At 42.3% G+C, this 16,714-nt stretch overlaps 2 protein-coding genes across 4 annotated transcripts in view; one reads left to right on the plus strand and one right to left on the minus strand.

Annotated features, from left to right (window-relative positions):
• Window positions 1-939: 939 nt before the first annotated feature.
• Window positions 940-4,346, minus strand: LOC123332478 (translation initiation factor IF-2-like). The gene is made up of 3 exons (XM_044938466.1): window positions 4,339-4,346; window positions 2,392-4,274; window positions 940-1,217 (listed from the first exon to the last, which is right to left on the minus strand). The coding sequence occupies exons 1-2, from the start codon at window positions 4,344-4,346 to the stop codon at window positions 3,626-3,628; spliced, it is 657 nt and encodes a 218-aa protein (XP_044794401.1). The 3' UTR covers window positions 940-1,217; window positions 2,392-3,625.
• Window positions 4,181-16,714, plus strand: part of SLC44A1 (solute carrier family 44 member 1) — a 228,971-nt gene continuing 216,437 nt past the window's right edge. For 2 of the 3 annotated variants that reach the window (XM_006061552.4, XM_006061551.4), the window contains exon 1: window positions 4,181-4,380. In XM_006061552.4, the coding sequence (XP_006061614.1) occupies window positions 4,345-4,380 (36 nt within the window). In that variant the 5' untranslated portion in view covers window positions 4,181-4,344. The remainder of the gene's footprint in view (window positions 4,381-16,714) is intronic. The other variant, XM_006061550.4, reaches the window with a different exon arrangement.

Below are 16,714 nucleotides of genomic sequence, written 5' to 3' on the forward strand. Positions count from 1 at the left end.
CAAGAGAAGCCATCTCAATGAAAAGCCCGTGTACCACAACTAGAGAATAGCCCCCACTCTCTGCAACTAGAGAAAAAGCCCACGCAGCAATGAAGACCCAACACAGCCAAAAATAAATAAATAAAATTATATTAAAAAAAAAACAAAACACTAGTTTTATATTAGAAACAGATCAAATCCCTGGAACTCAAGCTAGCATTTTTGTTGTTTTTGTTCAGTCGCTAAGTTGTGTTTGACTCTTTGTGACCCCATGGACTGCAGCACGCCAGGCATACAAGACACTTAATCAAATGTGCTTAGTTCATAAGAGAGATTCAATAAAACAAATTGGATAAATGAATATCTACAGATTTTTTAAAAATGACTTTCAGAAAAGTAATAGGGAAGTGCCACACCCCTATGAACACAAGTTCACAACAAGTATTTTTAGAGAACTTAAATGTTGTTTGATCTTGTAATGGAAATCTCAGTGAAAATAAATAAAAGCCAGAGTTTTTAATTAAGGCTGGTGAAACATCAACTTACAAGTGTGGGCAGGAGCAAAGTTGCAAAGCTAAGGAATAATGATTCTTGCCAGGAGCTGACTGGGAACAATGTTTTCTTTTTCAATCACATACCTGAGTTCAGGGAAGCTCTTTTCCCTGGTTTCTAACTTCAGGGTTTAACTAGGAAGCTGGGATACATTTCAATCTTTTCAAATAAAGACCTGATCTTGCCTCTCTGGTAATGAGTGAACAGTTGCAGCCCTTTTGGTTACAATTGGTTTTCACTTTTGGAGCATTTCCCAGGAGTGACATGGGAATAGCTTGGAGGAGGAGGTTGTGAGACAGATCTGGAAGTGAGGGCTCTGCTGAGAGAAATGTGCTCTTGGTGGGATGTGACTGTGAACACAGTGTGTGCTAAAATGTAAATAACACAGCCAAAGCACCAAATACCACAAATTAAAAAAAATTTTAATAAAGGACTCCTCTGCGCAGTTATACACATACACACATCTAAATTTCTTTTACCCCCCCAAAACCTGAAATCATGTGAACAATGAGTTGGGCTTTATTAATATCCAGAAAGAGCATTAGTTCCATATTTTCCCTAGGTGAGTGACCAGCACCAAGTCCTCCATTTGAAGCTGGAAACACTGAAATTCACACGGCCAATTATGCAATACTAGACCACTGGGAAGCATTTCTGGCTGGCTCAGCTGGTGATCCGATTTTACCCTGCAGCAGCAAGATTGATAGACCTTATAATTTTATTCTGGTTAGTGTAGATGCTGTTCTTACATAAGTTTTTTTTTTTTTTTAACTCTTCTTTTTCTCAAAAGAAAAAAAACCTGAGTCCTTCCCAAGTGGTTTGCCTCAATGACATCTCATGGTGATAAGATCGGTACCCCAATCACCAGCTAGAGTGATCCTTTCACAATTTCTGAATTTGATGTAGTTTAATTTCATTGAATGCTGTGTGAGCTTGCTTATGAGAGCGAATGAAAAGGAACAGTAATTTGCCCCCTTTTACATCATTCCTTTTATGAGGCTTCTTTGGGCATGATGGAAAGAGACTCATTCTTCGAAGGTACAGAATATCAATTGGGGAGCTGTTTCTCTCATGCTAATGACAAGGTATAACTTAAAAACATCACATTCATATGCATATATGGTACATATATACATAATTAGTATATTTACAAAGCACCTAGCAGAACCTTAGAACTCTTAGTTCCATTAACCCTTAAAAGGAAAACTGAAATTCAGATCAGCCCAAGCACAGAGGAACGTGCCCATCATCCTTGTCTAGGAAAGACACCTCCAAAAAATATGAAATGAACTTTTTTTTTTTCCTGAAGCACTGCCAGAGTCTGTTATATATTTATCAGCTTCTGCAGTTCTAATTACAAAATAAGCACTAGCCACTACATAGAATAACTACACTAGCCAAAAAGATTTTTATAATCTGAGAGAAATGCTCCCATATTGATACTGCTAAGAGAAACAATCCCCTTTCCTTGATTGTAAAGAAGCAAGACAGATGGCTTCTTGTTTAAGACTGTAATTTTACTTTCAGCCTCCTTCCTCAGTTAAAAAACAAGATATACTTTGATGCTTTGAGGGAAAATCTCAAGGGAAGGTTTTTTAAAATTCCTGGTTGCACTGAATAATTAACAAACAATTGAGAGCTGAGAAAGATACAAAGGAGAAAATGCTATAGCTTGTTTTCAGGGAGTTTACAATCTAATTGTGGAGTTCACAATCAGAATTGGGACCAGAGCCATTGAAGCATTATTTTTTTTCACTTCTATTTAATGGCCTAATGGTTTATGGTTGACCCCCTGATCAAATTGGAAGGGAACATAGGGAGAATGCAGAGGAAGAATTAATAATTTCAAGCAGTACTTACTGAGTCCTTATTGTCCTACTGAAAATGACATATTAGTCACTTAGTCATGTCCGACTCTTTGCAACCCCATGGACTGTAGCTCACCAGGCTCCTCTGTCCGTGGAATTCTCCAGGGAAGAATACTGGAGTGGGTTGCCGTTCCCTTCCCCATGGCATCTTCCTGACCCAGGGATGGAACCCAGGTCTCCTACATTGGCAGGTGGGTTTTTTACCACTAGCGCCACCCGGAAGCCCCTGCTGTCCTGCTTTCATATAGTGTCTAGTCTTGACAACAGCTCTTCCTGGTCATCCTTATCACCTGTTTTTCACAGAGCAGGAGAAAGAGGCTTAGAGAAATGATTCATCCCTGGTAACAGACCTAGAGAATTGAAACACACCAACTGGGAATTCCTCTTTGGCCTTTCCTTTGGTGGTCCCTGGGTTCCCATCTTGACTTCTTTGCTTAGATTCCCTTTCAATGCACCTGAAGTCAGCTTACTTCTGCACTGTTTCCGCCCCCCTTAGCTTTTGAGTAATCTTTAAAACTTGCTGTCTTTCATTTGGCAGTCAGGCCTTCTAGTCCCCCTTGCACCTTTGCAAATAAGCTTCCCCCCTCCCCTTCCCCCAACTGATTCTGTCTTTAAGACATTCTTTGACAGGATGAAAGGAAACACGAAAAGGTTTAAAATAGTGCCTCGTAAGTGGTTCTCTTAATATTAAGCATGATCTATAGTTTTATTCCTGCCACATTTTAACTGTTCTCATATCACACTTTCTCAGCCTCTTGGGGTTGTAGTTCTTGAAGACGGTAACAGCACTTACTCTTGCTGATACTGCCTAGCGTATTCACGGAACAACAAGGAATTTTAAGAGAGCAGGAACTTCGGCACTTTTGCTCATCTGTTTTTCCCAGTGCTTGTAAATTACTGGAACTTAGTATGCCTGCGGTATACATATGTTTTAATATGATGAATTAATACTCATTTGTGTGTGTGGACTATTCTGTGTAAAGTTTCGTTAAGATCCAATATGTCTCTGAATTGAGAGACCTGGAGAATTTTTTGCCTTTTCCTTATTTTCGTCCCTTTATAACAATTTCGACCTTGGGTGCATTCCATCAAACTCCTGGTGCTCAAGGCTTAGTTTCCACATCAGCAAAATGGGGCGAGTAGCAACAGATGCTTGTTTCTCCTTGTCCTCTATCACATAGTACTTCTCCACGGGGTTACTGCGTACGCTTTACTCTGGATAAAAATCAGTCACCTGAGAGGTAAGAAACCATTAAGGTCCTCGGGTTGCAAGCCCAATAGGGATACAGAATGACAGCTCCGCAAGCCTCGCCGGTGCTTCCCAGGTCCGGAAACAACCCGACCCCATTTCGGCTGCGAGCCTGCCCAGCCTTCGTGTGCCCCAGCCTCAGGCGCCCTCTCGCGCAGAGGTAGCACTCTGCCTCGGTGCCACAGCTAAATGGGCTCGGTACCGCGCAGGCTCCGACGCGCTCCGAAGGGCCCGGCCTAGTTTTGGCCGCAGCCGCCCGACCGCCCGCGCGGCGCTGCACTGGGGGCGGGGAGTCTGATGGGAGACGCGCGCGGCGCTGAGGAGGCGGCGGCCCGGGAGAGGGAGCGGGAGAGGGACTGGGCGCGGGAGGCGGGAGGCGGGGGACAGGGGGAGGCGCCGCCGCCGCCGCCGCCCGCCCCTTTCCGCTGGGGAGCAGCTGCAGTAGCAGGAGCGGAGTAGGAGCCGCGCAGCTACAGCCGCCGCCGCTGCCACCGCCGCCGGGGGATGTGGTCGGCGCCCTCCCCGAACCGCGCCGCCTCCTGAGTACCCGCCGCCGCCCGAGCCGCCGCCGCCGCCGCCGCCGAGTCGTGCGGGGCCAGGCCGCGCCCTCCCAGGGCGCCCGCCGGCTCGCATGCCGAGGGGCTCCGGGGCGTAGCTGCGCGCCCGGCGCCGCCTCCGGGTTCCTCCGGCCCCGCCATGGGCTGCTGCAGCTCCGCCTCCTCAGCCGCGCAGGTGAGGGGCTCCCGCCTCCCGGCCGCCCACCCGGATGCCTCCCCCGCACCGCGCGGCGGTCTCCCGCCGCCTTCCACTACCCGCAAGCTTCCCTTCAGCCCATCATGCACTCCAGAGACGTCCCCTACCCGTACCTCCCCCTGTCCCGCCGTTGCCCCCGTGCTGGCTCCCAGGGCAGCCGACAGGCAGGCGCCTCAGCGCGGCCCCCGGGGCGCCCCTTGCAGACTTGGCCGCCGCCTCCTAGTCACACCTGAGCGGCGCGTCCCGCCAGCCCGCAGGTAGAGGCAAGAAGGACGCCTGCTCTCTGCCCCAGGTGGCACCTCCCGCTTCCTTCGTCTTCCGGGCCTGCCTCCTCGCTTCCCACCTCCTGGGAGTCCGCCCGCTCCACATCCACAGACTATCCTCTGTGCTCCCTGGAGGAGTAGCTCCAGCTTGGGCTGTTCGCCCCATCTCCCACCTTATTACAGTTTCTGCTCTATTGGAGATTCTGTCCCTTTTCTCCTGCCGGCAGACCCCGGTCCGGGTTCAAGCGTTTAAGCGGATCCTGGAGCCCTCCTACGACCCGGTTTCCCAGATTCCAGCGGCTCGCCACCCACCCCATCCCCCCTTTGTGCCTTGACCTCAGACACCCAGGCCTCTTCGCACACCGAGGCCCCTGCGGGAGCGCGGGGACTGCGCTGGGAAGGAGATTGGGCACCTGGAGGGTGACGGGAGCGTTACGGAAACTCCCTCTTTGTTGCCAGTGTAACAGGAGGAAGAGGTGCCGAATTTAGTTTTTCTGTGGGCACACAGGCTGAGTGTTGTCGCTGAGGGCTGAGATGCAGAGATTTCTCCCAGCGTCTACCCTGCCCCCATCCAAATTTCGCTAACCTGCCTCTCTCTCTTGCCAATCGGAGCCCTTAACCTGGATAGAAATGTTTTAGACAACTGTATAAGGATCAGATGTAATTGGACTTGACTGCTGTCCGCTAATAACTGAGAGGACCTGTTTGTAAATTACCTAATTTAGTGGATTAGTGAGTGTATTTACAAATACGATAAAAAGCAATCAGGAATACTGCATCAAACTGTCTGGTGGTGGTGTATGAAAAATAGGCTCTGACAATGCCTGGGATGTAATCTCACAGTTTCATTAGCGTAGAATTTAACTGTGGTCTTTGATTTGTTTGTTCTGTGGGGGAGACAAGGGCTCTTGTTTTTAGAAATAAAGGCTTGTCGGTTCTTGGTGAAGAAAAACGTTAGTTTTGGGGAAAAAAAATTCCTTCAGAGATCTAGCATCTGTGATAATGCCAGAAGTGTTTTGCTACTGCTAAAGGACTATATATAACTCAGTTTTAAATAACCTGCATACTTGTTCTGAAAATCTGAGATCTGTCAGAAAATGACTGGAATTGCAGATGAATGGAGGACATCTATGTTTTATTAAGTATCCATCCTAGTTGTCCATTTCTTTTTTGGGTGTTTGCTTACTCGTGTTTTGTTTTTTTTTTTTTTTCCTTTTCCTATTAGGATCATAGTCAGGCTGATTGGCTTAGTTAAACCTTACTGTTCAGTTAGAATAACAAAGAAAAACTATAAATAGTGGTGTTAGGAGGGAGAGGTCTATAGTTTTCATATTAACAGATAAAGGTGTGGAATCACAATACCTTTCAACTGGTTAGAGGTTTTCGGGGAGAGAGAGGAGTCTAGTTGGGTGCTGTTGGTCTAATATTTACTTAAATATTATTTTGACAAAAATGGTATCTTTGCTGTTGCCTTTCTCTGAAGAATTGGTTTACTATGCATCCTCTTTTGGACATGAAATGCCTTAGAGACAGGAAAGTATTGGATAGTTTATGGATGGCTTGTACTGTGTTTATAATCAATTAAATTTGGGAGGGATGGATGCTGGACCCAAACTCTACTTAACAGGTCTTGCATTTGACTAGCTCCACATCTTACTTTTCAGAATGCTGCCACAATATTTTCCTTGTTTTTTCCTCTTCTTGCAGCCACTGTTTGCTTCATGCCGTGTTCTATAGACAAGACGCATGTCATGCACCCTGAGGGGTGTGTTTTTTTTTTTTTTTTTTTGCCCCTGTGGTTTCCTATAACCAATCAACAGCTGTCACATGCCCTTAAGTTCAGCTTTAGGGACTTGTAGTGTTCAGTGGAGCATTGAGGAGCAGGTTTTGTGCCAAAGAGCAGGTCATCATTTTTTTTTTTTCCTCCCTTATTTGAGGTTTTGACATCATTCTTTATTTGTGAAATGTTATCAATCTGCTGTATTTTAATGCTCCTTTCAGGAACATCATCAGTTGGGATAATATAGTATCTATATGTGTTGTGTTGAAACCAAATAGGGATGCAGCTGCACATCTTCTCTAAATGTGAGCCTCCATATCTCTATGAACTTCTCTAAGAGGCCTGGATTGTGTTCTCAGGCACAGTGTTTCTTTCATCCCTTCTACTGGATTGTAAACGTCTTGAATATAGGAACTCTTTTTGTTTTCCACATGTTTGTATTCATTGCAGTGCCTTACTATACCTTGTACATGATAGTGGCTCAGCAACAGTCAGTGAACAGAATATAGATACACCGATGGGAACATTTGGCTGGCAAGTAACATTTAATATGAATCCAGCCCTGAACCATGTGCTGTTTCACTTCCATGAGCTGTTGAGCTCATGAGAGCTAATGTCTCCAAGCCATCCTCTTCTAAGTTCAAATTTGAACTGCTCAAGTTAAAATTCACTTGCCTTTCCCACATTCCATCCTATTCTTTCAGTGGGACTGTCAGTTTGCAAAATTGAGCAGGTTTTTTCTTTGCTACTGGTGCTCTGCTCAGTGCTTATATTTTAGTTGGAGCAGTGGCTAAAACGTCTTAAAGGAGCTTGTCTGCAAACTCTAATGATAACCTGCATAGCACATCAAAACAAACGCGCTTTGTGGTAATCTGCAGTTCAGCTTAGCTTTTCTCAGTTGTATCGTCAGCAACTTTAAAGCCCTGGCAGGTTTTATCATTGTAAATATAGTGTGTTTCCTTTTTGTAGTAGGGATTCACTTTTGAAATATATATAATTTATTTTCCCTCATAGTCTCTTGCTATACTGTAGGCGCTCATAAAAGAGTTACTGTCTTCCAAATTGTTTCATCTCTTGTAGTCTGTTTGGGTATTATTTTCATTTTCTTGGCAGTGTCTGAATATCATAATTTGTCTTCAAAATAATTATCCTGTTTTTGGATTTAGATAAAGTGTCACGTTCTATACCTACTTGTATTTCATTGTTTAAGGAGGAAATTATTGGCAAAATTATTTGTACTGTATCAGATATGTGTCTAAGAATCTTAAGAACTCTTAGAAATGTTTATAGAACTCTTAATTATGTTTTGTTTTCTTATTAGTGACCACTGCAATTTACTTGCTAATACTAGTACTTGCTCAAGACAAGCCAGTACATGATAGCCTTTGCCTAAAAATCTCTTTGAAGGGAACATAAAAGTGAGATAGTCTTGAGTTTCTTTTTACAGCACTAATCCTCCTTAAGACTCTTAAAATTTATTCCCAACTCTCCATAATTCGTTTGTTCTGTTATAACCTGACATAATTTCTATTCTTGTAATGTTAAACTTCAAAGTTCAGTCGTAAATCTTCAGATTTATGAAATGTTCTTTCCCATTGACAAACCAGTTTGAATGAAGGAAGCTTTTGAAAGATTACTTAGCGAATTGTCAAAAGTCTTTGTCGTTAATGGCTAGATCATTATTTCTCACAGTAGTGCTTTGGAAGTCAGGAGATTTTGCAAGTGCTCTGAAGTTCTGTGTCCTTTGGTTCTAACCTTAGAAATCGTGAGCGGGATGGAGGATAATCTTTCTCGTTGAACAAACTGCCCCTAGTATCTGTCTGTTGGAGAGGTTGTTCTTGTCTCTGGTCTTGTCCCATGTCGTCAAATTGAGAGCTCCATATTGTGTTTTTCTAGCTCTTATATCTTGTCTTGGGATGAAATGAAAAATGAGAAACAATCAAGTGGTTCACAAACACTGGTTAACTTTTAAGAATGTTAACTGTTCTTTGAAAGAATTTTAATAGTAACTGTAGTCTCCTGCTTTGTGGAATTTGAAGTCAGAGGTTAAAAATGAAATTTGAAGAGTAGTGGGAATTACCAACAGAGACTAAGTTATTCTGTGAAAATGTGCCCAACAAAATATACCTGTTCTAACTGAAACAAAGAATCGTAGCATGAAGACAATTTTTGTTTTCTGAATACTGTGCTGTTAGCATGTGCTGTGCTTAGTTGCTCAGTCATGTCGGACTCTTTATGACCCTGTGGGCTGTAGCCTGCCAGACTCCTCTGTCCATGAGGATTCTCCAGGCAAGAATACTGGAGTGGGTTGCCATGCCCTCCTCCAGGGGATATTCCCAACCCATGAATCAAACCCAGGTCTCTGGCATTGCAGGCGGATTCTTTACCATCTGAGCCATCAGGGATGCCCACGCATAGAAGATCCATTCCTTAAAATATATAAATCAATGTTAATATTAAAATTGGTTGGAAAGTACTGTAAAAACGATGAGACTTTTTGTATAGCTGTTTTTCACAGCCCTTTTCGCATTTCAACTTCTCCAATAATTCTGAAGTCGACTTTACTTCCATTTACAGCTGAGGAAGTTGAGACTTGGCTGTTAGTTGAGACTTGGCTGAAGTCTCAGAGCTACTAAGGGATCAGTCCAAACTTTACCCTTGTCTTGAATCTGAGTCCTGTGCTTCTGTTTCTGTGTTCACATATATGCTTCCCATATCTTAAATTGCAGTTCATTTTATCTTTAGAAAAGGTCCACTCAATAACATTGTGAAATAAGGAATGTCCAAGTTCAAGTCATGCCATTTTGAACTTGCTGCAGTTACTAGACAGGGAGCAACATGATATAATAAGCAAAACTAGTCCAGTTAGAAAGTTCCCAGGCTTAACAAGTACTACCAAATACTATTTGATGTGTTAATCCTATCATTTAGAAATGTTGTTAGCTTGGAGGATAGTTATTTATAGAAATATATGACCACCTCATGCGAAGAGTTGACTCTTTGGAAAAGACTGATGCTGGGAGGGATTGGGGGCAGAAGGAGAAGGGGACGACAGAGGATGAGATGGCTGGATGGCATCACTGACTCGAGGGACGTGAGTCTGTGTGAGCTCCGGGAGTTGGTGATGGACAGGGAGGCCTGGCGTGCTGCGATTCATGGGGTCACAAAGAGTTGGACACGACTGAGCGACTGAACTGAAATGACCTGATTCTGTATTATATGCTGCTACTGGTAATTGGTTTCATGTCCGACTCTTTGCGACCCCATAGACTGTAGCCCACCAGGCTCCTCCATCCATGGGATTTTCCAGGCGAGAATACTGGAGTAGGTTGCCATTTCCTTCTCCAGGGGATCTTCCCAACCCAGGGATCGAACCTGGGTCTCCCGCATTGTGGGCAGACACTTTACCGTCTGAGCCACAAGAGAAGCCCTTAGTAAATGTTATGGAAAACCCCAAACAAACTTTCTGGCCAAGTCAATATTTTGCTATCTCCTTCTTCCCCAACCCCTTCCTGTAGAAAGGAGAATTATTTCAGTTTCATAACTTTGACTCAGATTTTTGGGACTCTCAGGACTATTAGAGATAAACTAGAACTACTGTCTTTTCTATTGAACTAAACTGGAATGTAGAGATATGAGGTCTGAGGTCAGAAAGATACATTATGAGGTAACTCAAACTAGAAACCTACTTAGTCACTCTCTTTCTTTCTTTCTTTCTTTCTTTCTTTTTAAATTTTGGCCTCTCCAGGAGGCATGTGGAATCTTAGTTTCCCAGATCCCTGATCTTAAACCAGGAATCAAACCTACACCCCTTGGAATTTAAGTGCAGAATCTTAACCCAGTGGACCATGCTGCTGCTGCTGCTGCTAAGTCTCTTCAGTCGTGTCTGACTCTGTGCGACCCCATAGTCGGCAGCCTATTAGGCTCCCCCGTCCCTGTGATTCTCCAGGCAAGAACCCTGGAGTGGGTTGCCATTTTCTTCTCCAATGCATGAAAGTGAAAAGTGAAAGGGACCATGAGGGAACTCCTGAAACCCACTTTGTCCCTTAATCTTTCTGTAGTTACCATTAATTCTATAGTTACCATTAAGTCTTATCTTTGCAATCTTGATACCACATTGGAAACACTTAAAAGCTTAAAAAAACAAAAACAAAAAAAACACACATGATTCCTGGGTTCTCCTTTCAGAGATTCTAATTTCCTTGGTCCAGGGGTACTACTTGGACATCAAAAAGTTTTAAAGTTGCCCTGATGATTTTCATGTTTTGCCAAGGTTGAAAACCACTCTTCCATACCCTTTCTGTGATAATTCCATCTCCTTCTATGGTTTTAGTTACAACCCATTTGCTGACAATTCTCAAACTAAATTACTGAACTGAAACCAACTTTATCCTGGCTTCAAAACTGTATATCCACCTATTACTTACCACTTCCACTAGAATGTCTTGTAGGCAACTCAAAGTCAGTGTGTCAAAACTAAACTCAAAGTATGTAGACACAGATAGACACATCTTTTTCAGTATCTTTGATTCACTGAATGACACCAATGTCATGGTATGGAAACTGGAAACCTGAGACATGTAGGAAACCTGCTTCTCATTATTCCATATCTAGTCACCATATCTTGTCTCTTTTACCTTCTGAATTCATCGCAAGTCCCCTAGTCTAAGCTTCTGTCATCTCTGGCCAGAACTTTGCTTCTAGGTCACCTCGTATTCATTCATGCTTCCTTCCAATTTTTCTCCACACTGCAGTCCAATGATTGCTTTAAAAATTCCAAAGCTGTGTGGGGATTGTGTCCCCCACCTACCTGAAACCCGTTAATGGTTTCTGATTACTCTTAAGACAGAGACCAGAGTCAACTGAAACTAGCCAGCCGTGCTTTGTGGGCTGGTTTCTACCTCTCTGCAGCGTTGCTGTCAACTCATACCATATTTCTCCTTAATCTTTGTAATCCAGCCTCACAGATTCTTCAGTAGACTTTGTTTTTCTTTTAGGGCTTTGCACATGCTTTTCACTTGTCTGGGAGGCTCTTTGCTTGTCTCCCTAGTCTTTGGCTGACTGATACTCATCCTTCAAGTTTCAGCCTTCAAGTCACTTGTTGGGAAAAGACTTCCTTGATCCTTCAAACTAGGCCATGTCTCCTCATTAAGTTCGTATAGCCTTATATATTTTACCTATAAACACTTAAAGCAATACATAATTATATGGTTAATATCTAGTCCAGAAGTTGGCAAAACTACAGCCCATGTGCCAAATCTTTGTATGGCTTGCAAGCTAATAATGCTAAAAATGGTATCTGTATATATTCAGTTGGGTGAAAAAAGTTAACCATCTTTGCGTGAGAAATTATTTCATAAAAATTATATCACTGAATTTCATCGTCCACAAATAAGGTTTTATTGATGCAGCCACACTCATTCATTTATACAGTGTCTATAACTGCTTTTATGTTACAGTGGCAGAGCTGAGTGGTTAGTTGTGACAGAGACCTTGTGGCCTGCAAGTGTAAATATTTATTCTGTGGCTCTATGGGGAAAATGTTTGCTGACCTCTGGTCTAGACTGAGCTGATGAGGAGAGGGACCATGTATGCTTTGTTCATTGCTGACATTCTCTATGCTTAGCTGGTACCTGGTACATGATAGGTGCTTGTGAAATTTGAACTTTGAAATTTGAAGAGATTTGAACAAATTTTCTTTCCTTCCATGGTTGGATGTGGATGAACTCCAACCTTAGTAACTCTGATGTTTTAAAATTTAATATAAAAATTTTTTAAGAGGACAAATTCTTTCTGACCTTGCCACATGGCTTGTGGGATCCTAGTTCCCCAACCAGGAATTGAACCCAGACCCCGGCAGTGAAAGCACCGAGTCCTAAGTACTAGAACATCAGGGAATTCCATAAAAGGACAACTACTTCTGAAGAAGATTCTCAACAGAAGTCTTAGCAGCTGTCTTAAGCAGCTTGTCTGTTGCAGGTATACATCTCATGTGTGACGCAAGTGTATTTATAAAGATGTAAGTTAGAAGGTGAGTTGGTGATGGACAGGGAAGCCTGGCGTGCTGCAGTCCAGGGGGTCGCAAAGAGTTGAACACGACTGAGTGACTGAACTGAACTGAAGTTAGGGGGTGTTAGTTTTTTCCCCTTTGTGGACTCCTTTCTGATTTCATATCAGCTGTACAGTAAGATTTACGTTAAAACTTTTGGCTGATAAATTGCTGAAATTTTTTGGTGTGTGTGTGAAAATGATATTACTACAGTATCCCACAACCAAATATTTAGACATCTATTTAGTAAGAAAACTGTTAAAAGCTATTTTTATCCTAATTTTTGAGGTTGTGAGATATGCTGTAAATTGTTGAACGGAAGTGTTTGATTTTTGGATACATTATAATGTAAAATAAGGAAAACAGCAAAAAGATAGAAAAATTGAAAATACATGTTTACTTTGAGATATTCAAGTAGCAGGGAAGGTATTGAAGTGCCTTCCTTTTTTTGGTAGCATTATGATAATGGTAATGATAACAATCACAATTTTGTAAGATTTTTCATTATTAATCACTTAAGTATGATTCAGCTTTAAGAAATGAAAAACCATAAATCTAGATAGCTAAACATTAAGGGAAACATCTCTTACAAGTTGAGAGGTAGGCTCGCTTCCAGCTGGGTTAGTTCTTTGGCTTGATGACATAACGTCCACAAGGACCTGAGTTCTCTCTCTTTTTGTCATTTATGGAAGGTACATTTCCCTCATTTAGCTCCCCTTGTGATCCCAAGATGGATGTGACTCTTTTGGAAGACTCGTGTATGCTGAGCTGACAACTCCCAGTGGTTTTTCTTTCAACAGGAGTTAGGGAGGGCTGTGTACTCATCTTTAAACAATCTGTAGCAAGGGGGAGGCACGGGTGTAGTAACTGGTTTAGACTAACCAGGATTTCCCTCTGAGTCAAGTAGAGGGTGAAGCAACACCAGAATAAAATTAGGACACCGCTAGCCAGGCTAGGAGGATCTGGGAGAATGGTGACTGGGTAGGCAGCCACTGATAGCTGCTATATAGTTTTGCTGATTTCTTCTGCCTGTAAAATAGTGTTTCCTAATATTTTGCTTATAGCTCCATTATAAAACTTCACAGTTGCTAGTCGAAAGTCACACAGTCATCTTCCTATTTCCTCAGTAATACCGCTCTGTGCGTGCTAAATTGCTTCAGTCCTGCCCGACTTTGTGATCCTTTGGACTCGAGCCCTCCAGGCTCCTCTGTCCATGGGATTCTCCAGGCGAGAACACTGGGGTGGGTTGCTGTGCCCTCCTCCAGGGGTCTTCCCCACCCAGGGATTGAACCCATGTTTCTTATGTCTCCTGCCTGGCCAGGTGTGTTTTTCACCACTAGTGCCACCTAGCCACTGCCTAAGCCCCATCTTTCTCTCTTTCCCACCCCAACTGCTCCTTTCCTGTTAGGAGGCAAGCATAGCTGCTGGATAAAGAAGAGCATTTAAGGTTGGAATAATGGTTAGATAGCTAATCAGTATTCCCACAACCAGTGGGCACTAAGAGGACGTTGGTGTTACTATAACCTTTTCCCGTTCAAGCTGTCTGTTTCCTTTTCTGCCTCTTCTCACTTCTGTATGTGTTTATCTCTATCTGATTAGTACTCATCTTTTCTTTCTTTTCCCTTTCTGTCCCCTAAAGTTTTCTTTTTCCTTCCCTTTCTTTCTACCCCTGTCTGATGGACTTGCTGCTGCCAAGTCACTTCAGTCGTGTCCAACTCTGTGTGACCCCATGGACTGCAGCCCACCAGGCTCCCCCGTCCCTGGGATTCTCCAGGCAAGAACACTGGAGTGGGTTGCCATTTCCTTCTCCAATACATGAAAGTGAAAAGTAAAAGTTAAGTCGCTCAGTCGTGTCCGACCCTCAGCGACCCCATGGACTGCAGCCTTCCAGGCTCTTCCATCCATGGGATTTTCCAGGCAAGAGTACTGGAGTGGGGTGCCATTGCCTTCTCCACTGATGGACTTAAGGAGCCACAATACTGAGTAGAATATACTAGAGTACAAAAGTAGAAAGAGAGTGTCCTTTTTTTCCCCCCCTCCCATTTAATTTTGGGTATTTTTGTTTTTTGGTAAAGCAATAGTAAGACTGAAGATTCACATCATAATTTAGAGTATCTCTATGATACAAAGAGCTCTTATGGTATAAAAATTGCATCTTTGCAATGAATAGCTAGTTTACAGAAGGAGAATTAGTAAACTAATATGTTAATATGTTCAGTTTTGCTCATAAGTCAAATTAAGGGCACATAGACACCCTTTTCATCTGTACCTTTGGTAAAACTTAACAGGATAATATTAATTGCTCACGTGGTTTTGACTCAAGTATACTTTATTGATTTGCTGAATAACTGGTTTGACTCTCTTGGGATACTGTTTGATGACATGTATTGAAGGCCATAAAAGATTTGACACCCTTTAATTTAGTAATCCAAGAGTATAGTAAATGCTAGATGCCAGAATCTTGACATGTGGCATTATTTATAATAGCAAAAATATATTTTAATTTAATTATTTTAAATTAATATATATATTTAATATAGTTTATTAAATTAAAATTTTAATAAAAATTTTAAATTTTTATTAAAATTAAAATATATAAATTATAAAATAAATTAAATACAATAAATTAATATAAAATATATTAAATTAAAATTTTAATATATTTAAATTTATATTTTAATTTTAACATAATACATATTTTAAAATTTTATTTTATTATTATTTTGGCTGTGCTGGTCTTCGTTGCTTTTCTTCGACTGTGGCGAATGGGGGCAGCTCTGTAGTTGCAGTGTGCAGGCCCCTCATTGCAGTGCTTCTCTTATTGCAAAGTGCAGGCTCTGGGTTGTGCGTGCTGCAGTAGCTGTGGCTTGATTCCTCTAGAGCACAGGCTCAGTAGCTGTGGCCCACAGGGCTCAGTTGCTCCAAGGCATGTGGGATCTTCCCAGATCAGGGATCGCACCTGTGCCTCCTGCATTGGCAGGCAGATTCTTTACCACTGAGCCATCAGGAAAGCCCAGCATAATATTGTTGATGTAAAATTTTCTTAGTATAAAATTCAGTTGAATTTAGTCTGTTATATGTGTCTCACTTCACCATCCCCAAATAAATGATCATCTCTCAGTGGACAAGTAGCCTTTTGCCATACTTTCCCTAAGTTCTTTCCCTACTGCTGCTCTAAAGGGCTATTGGAATCTGAGAATTAAACACTGTTGTGTACTGGCAGGAGTATGGGCTGTATAGCCAGACTGTATGGATTTAAAGGTCGGCTCTGTCACCAAATGAGTTATTTGGGCCAAATTCTTTAACATTTTTGTGCCTCATTTTCCCCAGGTATAAAATGGGAATAATAATAAAACCTATCTTACAGGCTTGTAGCAAACTGAACAGTGTATGAAAATATCTTAAGATATAAATGTAAACTAAGTCTCTCAGGTGTTCTATCCATTAATGCTACCCTAAAACAATCCTGTATTTGACTTTTTGAAAAGGTACCCAAACTTTCAAAATACTAAAATAGTGTCTAGGAGAGTGTTAAGGGCGCAATGAACAGCGATAAGGAGAGATTAAATTGGAGGTGGTTAGGGGTTCAAGGGTTGGAGAAGTCAGGAAAGAATGGACTAGATGAAGAGTGGGGTTCCTGAAAATCACCCTTGATTTGTCCTTTAAGGATGGGTTTAGAAAGAGTGGGAGGATAGACAGATATTAGTACAAAGCAGGGACAAGAAAGGACATTCCAGTGAAAGGAACGGCTTGAACAAAGGTACAGCAGCCTTTAACTGTCAGTTTGGAAAGGGGAGCTGGCCAGGGTAGAAAGAGTGTTACATGTGGGGAAGACTACTATTCGAAGGAGAGAGAAATGGCAGTCATGAAGGGTTTTTCGGAGTGACTTAAGGAAGAGTAATCTGAGCCTTGCCTGTGCTTGAAGTGAGAGAAGGCGAAACAGGCCACCCTGGAAGCTATTCAGTAACTTGAAACAACAGTATAAATGGGGAACAGAGAGACATTACACAATTGAAATAGGACAGATTTTCCTGACTTAACCTGGATATGTGGGATAAAGGAGAGGGATAAAACCAGTTTAGAACTCTGTATAATGGAAGAAGGGTATTATAATTGATAGACAAGGGAGTTGAGATGGAGACTAGAATATGGGGAGGGGAAGATGAATTTAATTTTGTGTGAACCGAGATTGAGATGATACTAATACCTCCATGTGGGCTT

The sequence above is a fragment of the Bubalus bubalis genome, chromosome 3, assembly GCF_019923935.1.
Source record: "Bubalus bubalis isolate 160015118507 breed Murrah chromosome 3, NDDB_SH_1, whole genome shotgun sequence".
In the NCBI taxonomy this organism is placed as follows: Eukaryota; Metazoa; Chordata; class Mammalia; order Artiodactyla; family Bovidae; genus Bubalus; species Bubalus bubalis.